Source organism: Manis pentadactyla, chromosome 10 (assembly GCF_030020395.1).
Source record: "Manis pentadactyla isolate mManPen7 chromosome 10, mManPen7.hap1, whole genome shotgun sequence".
In the NCBI taxonomy this organism is placed as follows: Eukaryota; Metazoa; Chordata; class Mammalia; order Pholidota; family Manidae; genus Manis; species Manis pentadactyla.
Genome location: NC_080028.1, coordinates 99,909,773 through 99,932,209, shown reverse-complemented (window position 1 = coordinate 99,932,209; position 22,437 = coordinate 99,909,773). Strand labels below are relative to the sequence as shown.

The following is a 22,437-nucleotide window of genomic DNA, read 5'->3' as shown; positions in this document are numbered from 1 at the left end:
AGAAGGGAAGTCTGGATCCTCAGGTACAGACAGAGCGCCTCGTTGTGTCGGCTTAGGAAGTCACCCTTCCAGACACTGACTCCGCCCTGAGCCACAGGCCGAGGAACACACGCAGGTATGACCCCTGCACACAACTAGAGGGGAGGGCGTGATCATCCTGGGTGATCGGGAGCCATACTGCCCGTGACTCAGTCCACTGACTGCTCTTCCCCTCTCCGTCCTCTAACACCCATGTTGTCTTAGTCTTAGGACGGAAAGTCACAGCCCTCCACTTCGGGGGCTGCCCACGGGTGGAGCCGTCTGTATACCAAGCATCTTCAGGTATAGGGGCTTTTCCCTGCTGATAAGGACTCTCGCCTACCAATGGCTCAAGTGCAAGTTCTTCTTGCTTTCCACGCGTGTATGTCCCTTGCCCAAATAAGCATCGGAGATCTCCACTCAAGGGGCTATCGGAGATGGTGCTGTGCTGCTGCAAGTTTGCGCCCCTATTTGGCCAGTGGAGGCCTCTGTGCCATGCCACTCCCTGGCTTTGGGTCCAGACTCGCACCCACCCCGCGATGGGATAGGTGGTTATTACCTTGGTCGGAGCTGTTCCCGTGATGGGCTCCATAGCCAGCAAGGCGTGATACACAGAAGCTAGTTGCTCCTCTACTAACGGCCACCAGACCTCTGCTCCTCTCCATAATTGTGACCAGAATCCAACAGGTTGGCGTGTCCACTCAAGCCACTGCCGAAGGCCCCATCCATAACCGTCTCCGTTTACATGAACATCTAGCTCACAGGGCCTTCATGAATCCATTACACTCAAGGACTACAACGGCCTTGACTGCCTGCTCAGTAGCAGTGAACACAGCTGCACAGGTCTCATCACGGTCCCACCTGATGCCCTTTTGTACCGACTGGCATGAGGCCTTCAGAATTTGTGCCAAGTGCGGGGTAAACACCCTCCAGGAGCCCAAAACACCCAAAAGCTCTTGGACGACTCAATGCCACAGTGGTAGGGGTGGGGAAAGCCTGGACCTTGCCTATGACCACATCTGGGATAACTGTAGCTTTACCCGACCAGACAACCCCCAAGAACTTGACACACAAACCAGGTCCCTGAACCATCCCTATCAAAATACCGACAGCATTCTTCAACAGACTGGAACAAATAGTTCTAAAAGTCATAGGGAACCACAAAAGACCCCAAACAGCCAAAGCAATCCTGAGAAAGGAAGAAGAAAGCAGGGGGGATCTCGCTTCCCAACTTCAAGCCGTACTACAAAGCCATAGTAACTTTAGTTTTACCCGACCAGACAACCCCCAAGAACTTGACACACAAACCAGGTCCCTGAACCGTCCCTATCAAAATACCGATAGCATTCTTCAACAAACTGGAACAAATAGCTCTGAGGGTCATATGGAACCACAAAAGACCCCGAATAGCCAAAGCAATCCTGAGAAGGAAGAATGAAGCGGGGGATGAGGGGGGATTACGCTCCCCAACTTCAAGTTCTACTACACAGTCACAGTAATCAAGACAATTTGGTACTGGCACAAGAACAGACCTGTAATCAATGGCACAGAATAGAGGGCGCAGATATAACCCACACATACATGGCCGATTAATATATGATCAAGGAACGACGGACGGACATACAATGGGGAAATGACAGCCTCTTCAACAGCTGGTGTTGGCAAAACTGGACAGCTACATGTGAGAGAGAGAATGACATGGGATTACGGTCCAACTCCATACACAAGAGTAAACTCGAAATGGATCAAAGACCTGAATGTAAGTCATGAAACAATAAAACTCTTAGAAGTAAATCATAGGCAAAAGTCTCTTGAATATAAACATGAGCAGCTTTTTCATGAACATGCCTCCTCGGACAAGGGAAACAAAAGCAAAGATGAACAAGTGGGACTCTATCAACATAAAAAGCTTCTGTCCAGCAAAGGACACCATCAGTGGAAGAAAAAGGCATCTCTACAGTATGGGAGGATATATTCATAAATGACATATATCATAAGGGGTTGACAGCCGAAATATAAAGAGCTCATGCACCTCAACAACCAAAAGGCAAATAACCCGACTAAAAAATAGGCAGAGGATCTGAACACACACATCTCCAAAGAAGAAATTCAGATGGCCAAGAGGCACATGAAAAGATGCTCCACATCGCTAATTATCAGAGAAATGCAAATTTAAACCACAATGAGATATCACCTCACAACAGTCAGGATGGCCACCATCCAAAAGACAAACAACACCACATGCTGGTGAGGTTGTGGAGAAAGGGGAACCCTCCTACACTGCTGGTGGGAATGTAAATTAGTTCAACCACTGTGGAAAGCATTATGGAGGTTCCTCAAAAAACTCAACATAGAAATGCCATTTGGCCCAGGAATTCCACTCCTAGGAATTTAACCTCAGAACGCAGCAGCCCAGTTTGAAAAAGACAGATGCACCCCTAGGTTTATCGCAGCACCACTTACAATAGCCAAGAAATGGAAGCAACCTAAGTGTCCGACAGTAGATGAATGGATAAAGAAGATGTGGTACATATACACAATGGAATATTAGTCAGCCATAAGAAGAAAACAAATCCTACCATTTGCAACAACATGGATGGAGCTAGACGGGTATTATGCTCAGGGAAATAAGCCAGACGGAGAAAGACAAGTATCAAATGATTTCACTCATATGTCGAGTATAAGAACAAAGAAAAAAACTGAATCACAGAACCCAAGAATGGACTAACAGTGACTAAAGGGAAAGGGACGGGGGAGGATGGGTGGGAAAGGAGGGATAAGGGGAAAAGGGTGCATTACGATTGGCACACATAATGTAGGGGGTTGGGGAGGGTAGGCACGGGCAAGGCAGTATAGCACAGAGAAGACAAGTAGTGATTCTATAGCATCTTACTATGCTGATAGACAGTGACTGTAATGGGGTATGTGGTGGGGACTTGATAACAGGGGGAAATCTAGTAACCACAGTGTTGCTAATGTAAGTGTATATGAATTATACCAAAATAAATAAATAAATAATCAATTAATTAAAAAAGCAAATGTTTACTCGAATAACTAAAAATCACTCATGAAAGCAGTGATTTCAGGGTCAGTCCAATATATTGTAAGTGTTTACAACTGGAAGGAAACATCACGAACCAGTTAAAATCTTGGTATCTGCTTCTAGACAGGAAATCCCACACAAAATCTAAAACTGCCAGGAACGGTTAGTTACAGAAACTCGAGTTTCGCGTCCAGGAGGGGAGGGAGAAAGGGAGCCAGGGAGCCTGGGTAGCGGCAGAGAGTTGGCACTCAAACACACATTTCCTCATTTTACTGGAAGGTACAGCAATCCCACCAACATAGGCACCTTTACTGCCCTAGTCCTAAAAACTCGTTTGAAAAATAACGCAGGACAGTGACTGTAATGGGGTATGTGGTGGGGACTTGATAATGGGGACAATCTAGTAACCACTATGCTGCTCAGGTAAGTGAATATTAATGATACTAACTAACTAACTAGATAGTTAAACAAACAAATAAATAAATAAACAAACAAATACATACATACATACTTACATACTTACAGACATACAGACATACATACAACGCAGGAGCCAAAAGGAGCCGCTTGGTCAGAAACCTACGCGAAATTCCTAACACAGCCTGGGCTGCAGCCGGCGGCAGGGTCGTTGCCGCCCATTACTATACAAACAGGTACCCGATCTCTAGGCGGGGGACCTCGCCAGTGCCCGCCGCCTCCGGGCGCACAAGTCTCCCTCCTCTCGCCACAGGACCTGTCCAGACAACAGCAGGCAGCAGACATTTCACTGCTCACTGAACAAGAGGTAGAGAACAGCACAGAATCGCCCCCGAGATAAGCACACACGCAAGCAACTCACACAAATCAATAAACACTGCAGCTGCAACGCCGGCAGCGGACGCGCACGACCCTCGGTCCGTTCGCTCCTCCCCCACCCGCCTGCCACCCAAGGCCCAGCGCGCCATCCAAGCTCCATTACCCGGGTGCAGCGCTCCGCGACTCTGGCCGGATAACAACTTCCCCCAAAAACACCAAAGAGAAAAAAGGCGTCCACGCAGAGCGCCATCCCGGCGCGGAAAAGCAGCTCTCCCGGGCGAGGGGATCTGTCTCTGGTGCCTCCCCGTCCCTGAGACCGGGTAACAACTCCGCAAAGTCACCTGCCGCCCAGCTCGCCGCCAGCTCCAGGTCTCCCACGGCGGCAAGTAGGTGCCCGCTGATGCCCGGAGTCCCCGGCCGCCATGCCAGCCCCCCACGGAACGTGGACCGCACTCCCGGGGCTCGCCTCGCCGTGGCCAGCCGGGACCCGAGGAGCGGGGCCGCTGAGTGCCCCGCGCCCCCGGCCCGCCGCCCCCCATTCCGCGGGCGCGCCTCGCCGGCCGGTCCCAACCTCATCGCCGCCGGCCCAGCCCGGTCCGCGCGCGCCGACATGCAGCCCGCAGCCGGGCCCGGCACGGCCCGGCCCGGCCCGGCCCGGCGAGGGGCTGAAGACCGGGCAAAACCCGCTCCGCCCAGACCAGAAAACTGGCCGGCCGCGTCCCGGCCGCCCGCCCAGCGCCGGGGAGGCGGCGGCGGCGAACCGTCCCGGGGGGCGGCAGCGGCGGCAGGAGCGGCCAGCCGGACACAGACCAGGGGAGAGACGCGACGGCTCAGGGAGAGCGGAGCGGACGCGGCGCGGCGCGGCGCGGCTCCGGCAGCTGCGGCGGGCAGACAGCGCTCCGATCCACTTGGCCGCTCCTGCTCGGCCGCCCCAGCTGCCCGGCTCCCCCTCACTCCGCCGCTCCCCGCTCCCCTCCGCTACTCACCGTTGCTGCACCGCCGGCTCTCCGCGCCCACACCTGAGGCCGGCCGTCTGCTCCTCCTGCGGCCGTCCCAATGCTCCAGCCACGTCCTCCGCCTCTCCGCGCCGCACCTGGTTTACGACACTCGCGGCTTTACGACACCACGTTCCTCAGACCTAGGGCCGCTCGCTCCACGGCGGGAACCTTGTCGCTAGGGAGAGGACGCTGCATCCAGCAGGGAGGGGGAAACGTTCCCTCACGTGTAGGGGATGGGGAGGGGACCGCTGGCAAACTTCAGTGAAAACAGGAAAACATACTGAGAAACGGTGTGTGGGGAGAGAGGGGGGAGGAGATTAAAGGGCATTACGATTAGCACACATAATGTAGGGGGGTAGTGGGGAGGGCAGTACAGCACAGAGAAGACAAATAGTGACTCCACAGCATCTTACTACACTGATGGACAGTGACTGCGATGGCGGGTGGGGGGACTTGGTAATATGGGTGAATCTAGTGACCACCACGGTGCTCATGTGAATCCTTCATAACATTGAATATCAATGATACCTTAATAAAAAAATAAAAAACATTACTGAGAAAAACTAAGGAAGACTTGAATAAATGAAAAGAGGTGACGTGTTCACGTATTCGAAGATTCAGTTGGATGATGCTTCTTCCTATAACGGCTGTAGATTGAACATAATCCCCATCATAATCCCACAGGCACTCCTTCGGGGCTCTGCTGACTTCTTCAAACGTCAATGGCAAGCCCCACCGACGAGCTACAGCCCACATTCTCTTTTTTTTTTTTAATTCATTTTTTATTAAGGCATGATTGATATACACTCTTATGAAGGTTTCACATGAAAAAACAATGTGGTTACTACATTTACCCATATTATCAAGTCCCCACCCATACCCCAAAGTAGTCCCTGTCCGTCAGTGTAGTAAGATGCCACAGATCCACTATGTGCCTTCTCTGTGCTACACTGTTCTCCCCGTGATACCCCACACCATGTGTACTAAACATAATACCCCTCAATCCCCTTCTCCCTCTCTCCCTCCCCACCCGCCCTCCCACACCCCTCCCCTTTGGTAACCACTAGTTCCTTCTTGGAGTCTCTGAGTCTGCTGTTATATTGCTCCTTCAGTTTTGCTTCATTGTTATACTCCACAAATGAGGGAAATCATTTGGCATTTGTCTTTCTCTGCCTGGCTTATTTCACTGGGCATGATGTCCTCCAGCTCCATCCATGTTGTTCCAAATGGTAGGATTTGTTTCTTTCTTATGGCCGAATAGCATTCCATTCTGTATATGTACCACATCTTCTTTACCCATTCATCTACTGATGGACACTTAGGTTGCTTCCACATCTTGGCTATTGTAAAAAGCGCTGCGATAAACATAGGGGTGCATATGTCTTTTTGGATCTGAGAAGTTGTATTCTTTGAGTAAATTCCAAGGGGTGGGATTCCTGGGTCAAATGGTATTTCTATTTTTATTTTTTTTTTGAGGAACCTCCAGATTGCTTTCCACAATGGTTGAACTAGCTTACATTCCCACCAGCAGTGTAGGAGGGTTCCGCTTTCTCCACATTCTCGCCAGCATCTGTTGTTCTTAGACTTTTCGATGATGGCCATCCTTACTGGTGTGAGGTGATAGCTCATTGTGGTTTTAATTTGCATTTCCCTGATGATTAGTGATGTGGAGCATCTTTTCATGTGTCTGTTGGCCATCTGAATTTCTTCTTTGGAGAACTGTCTCTCTTCACATCCTCTGCACATTTCTTAATCGGGTTATTTGCTTTTTGGGTGTGGAGGCGTGTAAGTTCTTTATATATTTTGGGTGTTAACCCCTTGTCGGAAATGTCATTTACAAATATATTCTCCCATACTTTAGGATGCCTTTTTGTTCTGTTGATGGTGTCCTTTGCCATACAGAAACTTTTTAGTTTGATGTAGTCCCACGAGTTCATTTTTGCTTTTGTTTCCCTTGCTCCAGGAGATACGTTCAGGAAGAACTTGCTCATCCTTATATTCAGGAGATGTTTGCCTAAGTTGTCTTCAAAGAGTTTTATGGTTTCATGATTTACGTTCAAGTCTTTAATCCATTTCAAGTTTGCCTTTGTGTATGGGGTTAAAGAATAATCCAGTACCATTCTCTTGCAAGTAGCTGTCCACTTTTGCCAACATCAGCGGTTGGAGAGGCTCTCATTTCCCCACTGTATATCCATGGCTCCTTTATCGTATATTAATTGACCATGTATGGGTGGGTTTATATCAGGACTCCGTAGTCTCTTCCATTGATCTATGGGTCTGTTCTTGTTCCAGTACCAAATTGTCTTGATTACAGTAGCCCACATTGTCTTTTGCAATGTGTGCAACAAACGCAGACACAAACATTGGGCTACAGCCGAGGCAGGCTTTCCTTCCCAGCCAACGCATGTGGGCAAATAATGTGTCTGCTTCATCATTCACTGGGGATGCCAAAGGCAAATGGCCAGACACACGATAGACAGTAACTGTCTGAGTCTGACTAAGGCCCATAGGTCTTGCCACAGCTCTTGCCCTCAAAGGGGCCAGTGACGAACCATCCAGTTGGCATGGCACCATGTCGGCGGCAACAGGGTCAAGCCCGGCACACAGCCCAGCTGTCGGTGCACACAACTAGAGGAGAGGGCACGATCGTCCTGGGAGACCATGAGCCATACTGCCCGTGACTCAGTCCACTGAATGCTCTTCCCCTCTCCGTCCTCTAACACCCATGTTGTCTTAGTCTTAGGACGGAAAACCACAGCCCTCCACTTCGGGGGCTGCCCACAGGTGGAGCCGTCTGTATACCAAGTATCTTCAGGAATAGGGGCTTTTCCCTGGTGATAAGGTCTCTCGCCTACCAATGGCTCAAGTGCGAGTTCTTCTTGCTTTCCACTCGTATACGTCACTTGCCCAAATAAGCATCGGAGATCTCCACTCAAGGGGCTATTGGAGAGGATGCTATGCTGCTGCAAGTATGCACCCCCATTTGGCCAGTGGAGGAGTCTGTGCCAGACCACTCCCAGGCTTTGGGTCCAGCCTCGCACCCACCCTGCGATGGGATAGGTGGTTATTGCCTTGGTCGCAGCTGTTCCGATGATGGGCTCCATAGCCAGCAAGGCGTGATACACAGAAGCCAGTTGCTCCTCTATTAACGGCCACCAGACCTCTGCTCCTCTCCATAATTGTGACCAGAATCCAACAGGTTGGCGTGTCCACTCAAGCCACTGCCGAAGGCCCCATCCATAACCGTCTCCGTTTACATGAACATCTAGCTCACAGGGCCTTCATGAATCCATTACACTCAAGGACTACAACGGCCTTGACTGCCTGCTCAGTAGCAGTGAACACAGCTGCACAGGTCTCATCACGGTCCCACCTGATGCCCTTTTGTACCGACTGGCATGAGGCCTTCAGAATTTGTGCCAAGTGCGGGGTAAACCCCCTCCAGGAGCCCAAAACACCCAAAAGCTCTTGGACGACTCACTGCCACAGTGGTAGGGGTGGGAAAGCCTGGACCTCGTCTATGACCACATCTGAGATAACTGTAGCTTTACCCGACCAGACAACCCCCAAGAACTTGACACACAAACCAGGTCCCTGAACCATCCCTATCAAAATACCGACAGCATTCTTCAACAAACTGGAACAAATAGTTCTAAAAGTCACAGGGAACCACAAAAGACCCCGAACAGCCAAGCAATCCTGAGAAGGAAGAAGAAAGCAGGGGGGATCTCGCTTCCCATCTTCAAGCCGTACTACAAACCATAGTAATGTGGTACAGGCACAAGAACAGACCCAGAGACCAGTGGAATGGAATAGAGAGTCCAGACATTTACCCAAACATATATGGTCAATAACGTATGATTAAGGAGCCATGGATATACAATAGGGAAAGGACGGCCTCTTCCACACCTGGTGTTGGCAAACTGGACAGCTAACATGTAAGAGAGTGAAACTGGATCACTGTCTAACCCCATACACAAAAGTAAACTCGAAATGAATCAAAGACCTGAATGTAGGTCAGGAAATCATAAAACTCTTAGAAAAATACATAGGCAAAAATCTCTTGGACATAAACATGAGCAACCTCTTCATGAACGTATCTCCCCGGGCAAGGGAAACAAAAGCAAAAATGAACAACAGGGACTATATCAAGCTGAAAAGCTTCTGTACAGCAAAGGACACCATCAATAGAACAAAAAGGCATCCTGCAGTATGGGAGAATATTTTCATAAATGACACATCCCATAAGGGGTTGACCTCCAAAATATAGAAAGAGCTCACGCACCTCAACAAACAAAAAGCAAATAATCCAATTAAAAAATGGGCAGATGGTCTGAACAGACACTTCTCCAAACAAGAAATTCAGATGGCAAACAGGCCCATGAAAAGATGCTCCACATCGCTAATCATCAGAGAAACGCAAATTAAAACCACAATGAGATATCACCTCACACCAGTCAGGATGGCCAGCATTCAAAAGACAGACAACAACACATGCTGGCAAGGATGTGGAGAGAGGGGAACCCTCCTAACCCTGCTTGGGGGGAATGTAAATTGGTTCAGACATTCTGGAAAGCAGTATGGAGGTTCCTCAAAAAACTCAAAGTAGAAATACCATTTGACCCCGGAATTCCACTCCTAGGAATTTACCCTAAGAATGCAGCAGCCCAGTTTGAAAAACACATATGCACCCCTTTCTTTATCGCAGCACTATTTACAATAGCCAAGAAATGGAAGAAACCCCAGTGTCCATCAGTAGATGAATACATAAAGAAGATGCGGTACATATAAACAATGGAATATTATTCATTCAGCCATAAGAAGAAAAGAAATCCTGCCATTTTCGACAACATGGATGGAGCTGGAGGGTATTATGCTTAGTGAAATAAGTCAGGTGGAGCAAGACAAGTGCCAAATGATTTCACTCATCTGTGGAGTATGAATACAAAGCAAAAACTGAAGGAACAAAGCGGCAGCAGACTCATAGAACTGAAGAATGGACTAACAGTTACTAAAGGGAAAGGGACTGGGAAGGGTGGGTGGGAAGGGAGGGACGGAGAAGGGGATTAAGGGGCATTATGATTAACACGCGTAATATAAGGGTGCACGGGGAAGGAAGTGTAGCACAGAGAAGACAAGTATTGATGCTACAGCATCTTACTATGCTGATGGGACAGTGCCTGCAATGGGGTTATGTGGTGGAGACTTGATAACAGGGGGGACGTGGTAAGCATAATGTGGCTCATGTGAAACCTGAGCATAAGACTGCATATCAATGATACCTTAATAGAAAAAATAAACAAACTCCAGTTGGATCAGGGATCTAAATGTAAAAAATTCAACACGACCAAAAAAACTGGTGAATTTCCCTAGAACCTTGGTGTAGGCTTCCTTTCTAACAGTGAGTCAAATCATAGGTATCAGGACTTCTGCTTTCAGCCGAGATGAACACAGACTGCATTTACCCTTCCTACCTGGATGGAACCCCAGAAAAAAACACAAGAGAACACATGCACAGCAATGGTCTTCAAGACACTGATCGACGGGCAGTGAAGGACAGTAACCCGTGAGACAGGAAATAAACAGGGTGAGCCCTACAGCCCCTGCCCTGAGAGTTTCCACTCATGCAGCAGCGCGGGAGCACCCAGACATAGGTGGGGAGAAGGGGTCGAGAAACTGGGGGAAAATGTAGGCAAGTACAACCCGTCAGGAATATTATCAACTGAAATGGGCCCAGAACGAACAGATGTTACAATGAGCAGAGAACACTGAAACAGCTTATAATCATATTCTTTATGGTAAAAAAAAAAAAAAAAAAAAACTGAGTACAGACAGGGAAGATATAAAAAGAAACTCAAACAGAACTTTATAGAAAAGACACAGCATCGTAAGATGGAAATTACACTGGGTTAGAATAACAGCACTGCCTAAAAAAGGATCAGTGAATGTGAAGACACAGCAGTGGAAGCACTTACAAATGAAACATGCAGAGAAAAAAAAAAATTAAAGGGAAAGGAAGGGCATCGGTCAGCTGTGGGACAGTGTCAAGCTGTGGAATATACAGGTAATGAGAATCAGTGAATGTGAAGACACAGCAGTGGAAGCACTTACAAATGAAACATGCAGAGAAAAAAAAAATTAAAGGGAAAGGAAGGGCATCGGTCAGCTGTGGGACAGTGTCAAGCTGTGGAATATACAGGTAATGAGAATCCCTGAAGGGAGGCTGGGGGAAGCAAAGGGGCCATTTGAAGACACACGGTCAAACTTTCCCCAAAGTTGATGGAAACCCTAAACACACAGATCCAACAAGTTGCATGACCCCCAAGCACAGACACACGAGGGAAACACAGCCAAGACGAATCAAGCACATCACCTACGACCGGTGATAGTGAGAACATTTTAAAGTAGTGAGAAGAAGAAGAACACAAAATATGTGGCATACAGAGGAAAAGATGAAGACGACCTCGAATTTCTCTTGGAAATAATGTAAGCGAGGAACATACTTAAAGTACAGGAGGAAAAAACAGCAAAGATCCCTTTAAAAGGGAAGGCAAAATGCAGACATCTTCAGACCTACGAGAGCTGAAAGGTTCTTCATTAACTACAAGAAATGTCACCGAAAAGTCCTTCATGCAGAAGGAATAGGAGAGCACATAAAAATCTGGATCTATACAAAGGAATGAAAGTAAAAGAAACAGGAACTATGTATTTTCTCCTATTAGTTAAGTCTCTTGAAAGGTTAACTGAGTGTTTAACTACAAATAACAACGTATTGTGGGATCGGTACTACTGTGAGACTAAAGTGCAACAACACGGCAAAGACCAAGAGGGGAGAACTGGAAGGAACTGTGAGCTTCTTACAGTCCAGTGAAATGATAGATCACTTGAAGGAAAACTATGATAAATCAAAGGTGTACAGTATAAACCTTAGAGCACCTCTTAAAATAACAGTGTTATAGCCAACAACACAACAAAGGTTACACAACGGAATCACAGAAATGCAATGAACTGAAAGGAAGGAAGACAAAGAAGAAAAAGGAAACAAAGAAGATGGGACAGACAGCAAAGACAACAGACCACAAGCTACCCAGTTAAACCAATAGTTGTGTCAGATGGAAGTGGTCTCAACACCCCAGTTAACAGGCACAAATGGTCAGACTGGATAAAAAGGTAAGAGCCAATCATATGCTGTCTACAAGAAAATCACTTTAAATAGAAACATGCAAACTTAAAAGTAAAAGGACGGAATAAGATTCAGCATGCCCAAAGAAGTCTGGGGAGGCTCTATAAATGTCAGAGAAAGTCCATGTCAGAATACTAACAGGGACAAAACAGGCCATTTCACAACGACAAAGTGGTTAATTAACCAAGAGGATACAACAGTCTTCAGCGTTTACACACCTAACAATAAACATGAATCGAAAACCGTCAGAACTGCAAGGCCAAATACACAAACCACAACTTGGATCACAGTGTTTTGACGTCTGCAAAAATTACATGCACCAACTCTTCCTTAGGCAGCAGGCCCTTGGCTTAGATAGGCACCAAGAATAAGCCACACACTGCAACGAATTCAGGGTTGTCATTAGGAAAGCTGTCTACAAGTGTGTGCTGAATGAAATAAGCCGCACACACACATACCACTTTTATAGCACTCCACTTAAATGAGGGACCCAGAAGAGCCAAAGCCACAGAGACAGAGGGGAGCGATGGTGGGTGCCAGGGACCGGAAGGGAGACTACACCCGGCAGGTGTTCTTTAACGGGTGCGCAGTGTCGATATGGAGATGGGATAGTAGGGGATGGCTGCAAAATTTCAAAGTGCTCAGTGCCACAGAACTATCCCCTCAAAAATGGCTCGAGTGGTAAATGTTATGTTATTTTACCACAGTAAATACTGAAAAAGAAAACACGAGATTCAGATGCCCGGGTGAAAAGTAGAGGCCCGGAGCTCAGGAGGAGCCGCCCGGCTTACGGCAGGCCTTCAAGTGGCTGATTTCCGGGCTGCGTCTCTGCCCCTGTGTGCCCCCACCTTCACAAAACATCCTCCTGTGTCCTGAATTGGACGTTTTACCACTAAGTCTTTTTGTGCATGTGACTTTTTATTCATAGCATACACAAAAGATGGTGACATTTCTGGGTGAAGGTGATATGCACGATCAGAAGTTTTATACAGAGAATAGACTTTCTTGGAATTGAGGGGCAGGCTCTGGGAAAGCCATAGACTTGCTGAAATTGTAGGCACCATTTGAAGTGGGCGTGAGCACGGGTACCATATTCTATGATTCCAGGTCCTCAAAATGTTCTCTTGGGCTCAAAGGTGCCTGAGGGGTGAGGATGCGTCCCTCTGTACAGAATCCTGAACCTAGTGTCAGTGAACATTGAGCACAAGAGCTCTGTTCTGCCAAGTGTTCTAAACTTAACTTTTGAGTCCAAGTCAATGTACCTGGGATCTTTCTTACCTACCTATGTCACTCTTGTAGGGCTGACTGTTTCTGCTTACCCTGAATTTCCTAGCCACTCACTAGACATGCTCCGTAGGAGAACGTGACAGAGGGCGAGAGTCCACCCGTGTGTCAAGTGGAGAGTGGAGAGGACACGTCATCTGTGGGGGAGGGCTGAAAGGTGACCTGGACGGCTCGAGGATCATCTTGGGGGGTGGTCACAACTTGGGCCAGTGGCAGGAGACCTTGTTTGCCCCTGTTCGGATTGGACTGGCAGTTGCCTGCTTTTCCTTCAAACTAGTTGCTAGGTTGCAGCAACCTGTGACCTCACAAGGGTTCCAACCCTCCTGGTTGGTAGGTGCTTGGCAGCAAAGGTAGCCAGAAGCACCTTCTCAGAGCTTTCTCTACTCCTAGCATCTCCTTAGCCTGGAGTAGGGATAACGGGCTCACATTCAGTGAGAATCCACAAGAGGATTTTGGACAGGGTCTGGTCCCGGAGAGGGTGAGACTTGGGCAGAAATCATGGCCAGTGTTCCATCGAGTTCCCAGGCTGTGAGGCAGAGGCCCCAGCCTGGCCCCTCCGGGCACCAGCCGGATGTGATGCTGGACGCACAGAGACCAGGACCGCCAGGTGAGGCAGCGGAGGGACGAGGGGCTTGAGGACGGGGAGCCGACGGCAGGAAGGCCTACCCAGGGGGGCTTGTGTGAAGGAAGGAGACACTCAGAAGGCCAGGCACTGGAGGACGAGAGTGTAGGTGTGGGGACAAGGACACACACGGGGAAGGGCACCTGGAGGAATTATCTAAATGAGGAAGGGTGTTGAGAACGGGGAGACGGAACAATGGCAAAGTGGATGGGGGCAGATGGCTGCCAGCAAAGGAGAAGGATGGAGAGATGGCTGGGGAGAAGGCCACGGTCTGCGACAGCAGAGACACTGGGGGCAGCTTGTCTTTTGGGGGTAGTTGGAGTGGAGTGGGAGGGGACACGGGGACCGAGGGATGAATCGCAAAGACAACAGCTGGACGCTGTCGCCTGGTTTCTTTGCCCAGCAGCCCAGGCACACAGCAGCCCTCCGCCAGAGGGCTCCGGCCGGCGCACGCAGCGGGAGAGGTCGGCCGCTCTCCAGGAGTCGGAGGAGGCAGCCACGGGCGAGGAGGACGCCTGGGACCTGGACATGCTGTGCGGCCTCAAGATGAGGCTGAAGCGACGGCGGGTGTCCCCGGTGCTGCCCGAGCACCACGAGGCCTTCAAAAGGCTGCTTGGTAGGGGGAACCCTGAGCCCATTCCCCTTTAGAGAAACTTCCAGCGACTAGACTTTTCCAATGGAAAAGAATTCCCTGTCAGTTGGTGACCTCTCTGTTCCCAGAGGACTCCTCCGGGGACACTTAGAAATGGCTGCCAGTAAAGGAGAAGGATGGAGAGATGGCTGGGGAGAAGGCCACGGTCTGTGACAGCAGAGACACTGGGGGCAGCTTGTCTTTTGGGGGTAGTTGGAGTGGAGTGGGAAGGGACACGGGGACCAAGGGATGAATCCCCAAGGCAACAGCTGGACGCTGTCGCCTGGTTTCTTTGCCCAGCAGCCCAGGCACACAGCAGCCCTCTGCCAGAGGGCTCCGGCCGGCCCGGGAAGCGGGAGAGGTCGGCCGCTTTCCAGGAGGAGTCGGAGGAGGCAGCCACGGGCGAGCAGGACGCCTGGGACCTGGACAAGCTGTGTGGCCTCAAGATGAGGCTGAAGCGACGGCGGGTGTCCCCGGTGCTGCCCGAGCACCACGAGGCCTTCAAAAGGCTGCTTGGTAGGGGGAACCCTGAGCCTATTCCCCTTTAGAGAAACTTCCAGCGACTAGACTTTTCCAATGGAAAAGAATTCCCTGTCAGTTGGTGACCTCTCTGTTCCCAGAGGACTCCTCCGGGGACACTTAGAAATGAGGCAGGATTAGGCCACAGGCAGAAGCAGTCTGCACTCGGCACACAAAAGCTCGGCTTCCACTGCACCCCTGGGGCTCTCAAATCTAAATGCCTCCGTCAGCGTGCGGGGTGCTGACAGGCCATTGGGCGCGCTGATGTGACCGTCAAGGGAGACGATGCCTCCCTGCACGGTGACGGAGCACCACCTTCGGTAGGATCAGACCTGTGCACATCACCTACTGACACCTGCCCCCCACCCCCAGCCAAGCCACCGAAGAAGGATGGCACCACCTTTCTGGCCCAACGAATGCACCTCGGCCTCCCCACCCCGAAAGGTCCCGTCAGCACGCACGGCTGCTCTCTGCTCGGCCCTGCTCCGGCTGTCCGTCTAACCTGTGCCTCTCTTCCCAGGGGACCTTGTTGTGAAAATATTCCTGGCCTGGGACAAAAATCTGAGGGTATCTGACAAGGTAACTTTGTCCACTGAGATGTGTTCCCTCTCCAGCATCTACCCTGGGGGGCTGGAGGGATGCCTTCTAAACCCCCAGTCTCGCCTCTCTCCCCAACTCGGAGCCTTGTCCACACTGCCCTTTGCGGGGCCTGGAGGCTCCTTGCGTGGGAAGGGGCAGCCCTGCCCCCACCCCCACTCCTCTGGGGTCCGCCCCTTTGCCTGCCACCGCAAGCCCCTTCTCGCCTCAGCCCTGGGGACTCCCCTTTGTGCCAGCTTATCAAAGACCCTTCTGATGGCGGCTGTCCTAAACAACCAGCGTCCCACCGGCAAAGCCTGCCATCCAGGAGCGTCCTAAAGTCCCTCTCCCCACACGGGCGGGGTCTGCCCCCAGCCTCCCCCTCCCTCACCCCTCCGTCCTTCCGTCCTTCCTCTTCTGGGATGTGACCGCTGTCCTGTGGCGTTCTCCTCTTCCTCAGTATCTCCTGGCCATGGTCATAGCGTATTTCAGCCGGGCTGGCCTCCCCTCCGGGCAGTACCAGCGAATTCACTTCTTCATAGCTCTGTGAGTATTGCTGTCAGTGGCCGGCCGTCAACATTCAGTCCTCTGGGAGGGCGGAGGGAGAGGTGTGGGACTCTGACCTTGCATCTGTTCTCTTTTGTACTCCACGTGTACTGTTCACTTTGGTATACCAAGGATAGGATTATAACAGAGCGGTTTCTATACTGTTGTCTGTGGAGACAGACAACCCTAACACCAGTTAAAACACTGGAACGAACAAAAGACCACACAAAACCCTCCTGAGGAGGGACAGAATGGGCACCACGCTGTCCCCAGGTGGCCAGGCTTGAGACCGCACCGCCTCCCTCAGAAGCCTCGGCCGCTCTCCTGCCTGAGTCCACATCAAGTGGACCGTCCTCCTCTGGCTTCCCAGGCGGACGCCACAATGCAGGCCCTCGTCATGTGACACAGACCGAGTGTAAGCATTCCCCACCCGTGCTCCCTACGAGGCTTTACACGCCCCAAATCCTCGGAGAACACAGGTCTAATGCTCCCCGCCCCTCCTCAGCAATGCCACCGGCTAAGGGGGTTCTAAGCCGAGGCCAGCCTTCTCAGTCTGAACTCAACCCTCCCCACAGTCAGCATCACACTTGCTTATGGTCCTGACATTGCACTGCTTTCTTCCAATGCTCCGTCTGAAATCCCTTCCCTCTGTTTTCACATTGTGTCTTCTGACTTGTAGGTGTCTTTCAGACATATATATATTGGAAGAAAATGACCTATCCTTAAAGTCGGTGCAAGGAGCACAACTGTTCCCACGCCTCCCCTGGACCCCTAACTGCAGTCCCCCAGTAGCACATCAGCTAAAATCCTAGTGTCATGTCACGTTCCGGGTAATAGTTATTCACTTCCTAACTCCCCCCTCCCCTTCTCCAAACCATCAGACCAGACACCGTTGCAGGCAGGTCTTGTCAAAATATCCACATGTTCATAAAGCCCTCAGCACGCTACTTTGTGTTGCAAACGTTTAAGCTACACTGAGTCCATGAGGCGATCAGTATGGCATTTGACTGTGAGACAAAAGCATCTGTCCATCCGTCCATCCATTCATTCAACGAAATCTTGTAGACTGCATTCCGTGCAAGGGACTAGGAGGGTTGGGAGGAGAGCCTTGAGAAGGGCACGTGGCACCCATCCTCCAGCCTGAGCCACATGGTAGGGAAGCTAGGACTACAGAAACCGGCTAGTCAGTTCCTGCCCTCTGGATACGCACACATGCTCACTCCGCAGGGAGCCACAGGGTGCGCACATACAACCGCTTTAAAGGGCACAGGGAAGATGATGGGGACATTGCATGGAAACTGCACTGCTCGCCCTCAGGCCTCCCCGAGGGCCTTTGTCTTCAGCATCCAGCTGTGAGAGGTGCCCTTCAGGTCCCTGCCCCGCAGTGGCTTCTTGATGACTGGGTGGCCCTGTGTGACGCTGGTAGGGCTCCCGTACGTCCTTTGTCAAGTTCAGCCTGTGCCTCTCCTTGGACGCTGACCTCGGCTGGGGATCCTTCCCGTCTTGCTCCTGACCAGCAGCCCGATGTCTCTCCCCAGCTACCTGGCCAACGACATGGAGGAGGACAACGAGGGCCCCAAACAGGACATCCTTTGGCTCCTCTATGGGAACGACCGTTCCCAGCGTCTTCTGTTCCACCAACAGCGAGTCCAATTCGCCCAATCCATGGGCTGGAAGGCCTGGGTCTCCCGGGAAGAGTGTGAGGAGGTGCGTGAGCAGCTGGGATCTCGGGGTGGGGGGGCCGGACTGCAGTGGGGGGAACACGGGATCGTGGGATCTTGAGGCGAGAAGGAACTGGAGGCTGGGCGAGGAAGGAGGGGCCACCTGAGGCCAGAGCCACCTGCCTTCCAGATCCAAGCGTTTGACCCAGAGCTCCCGGTGTGGAAGCGAGACCGCAGCCTGCTCGCTGTGTGAGCGCTCCCGGGACCACGGAGGCCTGGGCTCACCGGCCCAGAAGAAGGGAAGTCTGGATCCTCAGGTACAGACAGAGCGCCTCGTTGTGTCGGCTTAGGAAGTCACCCTTCCAGACACTGACTCCGCCCCGAGCCACAGGCCGAGGAACACACGCAGGTATGACCCCTGCACACAACTAGAGGGGAGGGCGTGATCATCCTGGGTGATCGGGAGCCATACTGCCCGTGACTCAGTCCACTGACTGCTCTTCCCCTCTCCGTCCTCTAACACCCATGTTGTCTTAGTCTTAGGACGGAAAGTCACAGCCCTCCACTTCGGGGGCTGCCCACGGGTGGAGCCGTCTGTATACCAAGCATCTTCAGGTATAGGGGCTTTTCCCTGCTGATAAGGACTCTCGCCTACCAATGGCTCAAGTGCAAGTTCTTCTTGCTTTCCACGCGTGTATGTCCCTTGCCCAAATAAGCATCGGAGATCTCCACTCAAGGGGCTATCGGAGATGGTGCTGTGCTGCTGCAAGTTTGCGCCCCTATTTGGCCAGTGGAGGCCTCTGTGCCATGCCACTCCCTGGCTTTGGGTCCAGACTCGCACCCACCCCGCGATGGGATAGGTGGTTATTACCTTGGTCGGAGCTGTTCCCGTGATGGGCTCCATAGCCAGCAAGGCGTGATACACAGAAGCTAGTTGCTCCTCTACTAACGGCCACCAGACCTCTGCTCCTCTCCATAATTGTGACCAGAATCCAACAGGTTGGCGTGTCCACTCAAGCCACTGCTGAAGGCCCCATCCATAACCGTCTCCGTTTACATGAACATCTAGCTCACAGGGCCTTCATGAATCCATTACACTCAAGGACTACAACGGCCTTGACTGCCTGCTCAGTAGCAGTGAACACAGCTGCACAGGTCTCATCACGGTCCCACCTGATGCCCTTTTGTACCGACTGGCATGAGGCCTTCAGAATTTGTGCCAAGTGCGGGGTAAACACCCTCCAGGAGCCCAAAACACCCAAAAGCTCTTGGACGACTCAATGCCACAGTGGTAGGGGTGGGGAAAGCCTGGACCTTGCCTATGACCACATCTGGGATAACTGTAGCTTTACCCGACCAGACAACCCCCAAGAACTTGACACACAAACCAGGTCCCTGAACCATCCCTATCAAAATACCGACAGCATTCTTCAACAGACTGGAACAAATAGTTCTAAAAGTCATAGGGAACCACAAAAGACCCCAAACAGCCAAAGCAATCCTGAGAAAGGAAGAAGAAAGCAGGGGGGATCTCGCTTCCCAACTTCAAGCCGTACTACAAAGCCATAGTAACTTTAGTTTTACCCGACCAGACAACCCCCAAGAACTTGACACACAAACCAGGTCCCTGAACCGTCCCTATCAAAATACCGATAGTATTCTTCAACAAACTGGAACAAATAGCTCTGAGGGTCATATGGAACCACAAAAGACCCCGAATAGCCAAAGCAATCCTGAGAAGGAAGAATGAAGCGGGGGATGAGGGGGGATTACGCTCCCCAACTTCAAGTTCTACTACACAGTCACAGTAATCAAGACAATTTGGTACTGGCACAAGAACAGACCTGTAATCAATGGCACAGAATAGAGGGCGCAGATATAACCCACACATACATGGCCGATTAATATATGATCAAGGAACGACGGACGGACATACAATGGGGAAATGACAGCCTCTTCAACAGCTGGTGTTGGCAAAACTGGACAGCTACATGTGAGAGAGAGAATGACATGGGATTACGGTCCAACTCCATACACAAGAGTAAACTCGAAATGGATCAAAGACCTGAATGTAAGTCATGAAACAATAAAACTCTTAGAAGTAAATCATAGGCAAAAGTCTCTTGAATATAAACATGAGCAGCTTTTTCATGAACATGCCTCCTCGGACAAGGGAAACAAAAGCAAAGATGAACAAGTGGGACTCTATCAACATAAAAAGCTTCTGTCCAGCAAAGGACACCATCAGTGGAAGAAAAAGGCATCTCTACAGTATGGGAGGATATATTCATAAATGACATATATCATAAGGGGTTGACAGCCGAAATATAAAGAGCTCATGCACCTCAACAACCAAAAGGCAAATAACCCGACTAAAAAATAGGCAGAGGATCTGAACACACACATCTCCAAAGAAGAAATTCAGATGGCCAAGAGGCACATGAAAAGATGCTCCACATCGCTAATTATCAGAGAAATGCAAATTTAAACCACAATGAGATATCACCTCACAACAGTCAGGATGGCCACCATCCAAAAGACAAACAACACCACATGCTGGTGAGGTTGTGGAGAAAGGGGAACCCTCCTACACTGCTGGTGGGAATGTAAATTAGTTCAACCACTGTGGAAAGCATTATGGAGGTTCCTCAAAAAACTCAACATAGAAATGCCATTTGGCCCAGGAATTCCACTCCTAGGAATTTAACCTCAGAACGCAGCAGCCCAGTTTGAAAAAGACAGATGCACCCCTAGGTTTATCGCAGCACCACTTACAATAGCCAAGAAATGGAAGCAACCTAAGTGTCCGACAGTAGATGAATGGATAAAGAAGATGTGGTACATATACACAATGGAATATTAGTCAGCCATAAGAAGAAAACAAATCCTACCATTTGCAACAACATGGATGGAGCTAGACGGGTATTATGCTCAGGGAAATAAGCCAGACGGAGAAAGACAAGTATCAAATGATTTCACTCATATGTCGAGTATAAGAACAAAGAAAAAAACTGAATCACAGAACCCAAGAATGGACTAACAGTGACTAAAGGGAAAGGGACGGGGGAGGATGGGTGGGAAGGGAGGGATAAGGGGAAAAGGGTGCATTACGATTGGCACACATAATGTAGGGGGTTGGGGAGGGTAGGCACGGGCAAGGCAGTATAGCACAGAGAAGACAAGTAGTGATTCTATAGCATCTTACTATGCTGATAGACAGTGACTGTAATGGGGTATGTGGTGGGGACTTGATAACAGGGGGAAATCTAGTAACCACAGTGTTGCTAATGTAAGTGTATATGAATTATACCAAAATAAATAAATAAATAATCAATTAATTAAAAAAGCAAATGTTTACTCGAATAACTAAAAATCACTCATGAAAGCAGTGATTTCAGGGTCAGTCCAATATATTGTAAGTGTTTACAACTGGAAGGAAACATCACGAACCAGTTAAAATCTTGGTATCTGCTTCTAGACAGGAAATCCCACACAAAATCTAAAACTGCCAGGAACGGTTAGTTACAGAAACTCGAGTTTCGCGTCCAGGAGGGGAGGGAGAAAGGGAGCCAGGGAGCCTGGGTAGCGGCAGAGAGTTGGCACTCAAACACACATTTCCTCATTTTACTGGAAGGTACAGCAATCCCACCAACATAGGCACCTTTACTGCCCTAGTCCTAAAAACTCGTTTGAAAAATAACGCAGGACAGTGACTGTAATGGGGTATGTGGTGGGGACTTGATAATGGGGACAATCTAGTAACCACTATGCTGCTCAGGTAAGTGAATATTAATGATACTAACTAACTAACTAGATAGTTAAACAAACAAATAAATAAATAAACAAACAAATACATACATACATACTTACATACTTACAGACATACAGACATACATACAACGCAGGAGCCAAAAGGAGCCGCTTGGTCAGAAACCTACGCGAAATTCCTAACACAGCCTGGGCTGCAGCCGGCGGCAGGGTCGTTGCCGCCCATTACTATACAAACAGGTACCCGATCTCTAGGCGGGGGACCTCGCCAGTGCCCGCCGCCTCCGGGCGCACAAGTCTCCCTCCTCTCGCCACAGGACCTGTCCAGACAACAGCAGGCAGCAGACATTTCACTGCTCACTGAACAAGAGGTAGAGAACAGCACAGAATCGCCCCCGAGATAAGCACACACGCAAGCAACTCACACAAATCAATAAACACTGCAGCTGCAACGCCGGCAGCGGACGCGCACGACCCTCGGTCCGTTCGCTCCTCCCCCACCCGCCTGCCACCCAAGGCCCAGCGCGCCATCCAAGCTCCATTACCCGGGTGCAGCGCTCCGCGACTCTGGCCGGATAACAACTTCCCCCAAAAACACCAAAGAGAAAAAAGGCGTCCACGCAGAGCGCCATCCCGGCGCGGAAAAGCAGCTCTCCCGGGCGAGGGGATCTGTCTCTGGTGCCTCCCCGTCCCTGAGACCGGGTAACAACTCCGCAAAGTCACCTGCCGCCCAGCTCGCCGCCAGCTCCAGGTCTCCCACGGCGGCAAGTAGGTGCCCGCTGATGCCCGGAGT

General features: G+C 50.4%; 1 protein-coding gene across 1 annotated transcript; it reads left to right on the top strand.

Annotated features, from left to right (window-relative positions):
- Nucleotides 1-13,819: 13,819 nt before the first annotated feature.
- Nucleotides 13,820-18,170, top strand: LOC130679379 (speedy protein E4-like). The gene is made up of 6 exons (XM_057487994.1): nucleotides 13,820-13,928; nucleotides 14,347-14,559; nucleotides 15,614-15,672; nucleotides 16,130-16,215; nucleotides 17,754-17,922; nucleotides 18,067-18,170. Exons 1-6 carry the CDS (start codon nucleotides 13,820-13,822, stop codon nucleotides 18,127-18,129), a joined length of 699 nt encoding a protein of 232 aa, XP_057343977.1. The 3' UTR covers nucleotides 18,130-18,170.
- The last annotated feature ends 4,267 nt before the right edge of the window (nucleotides 18,171-22,437 follow it).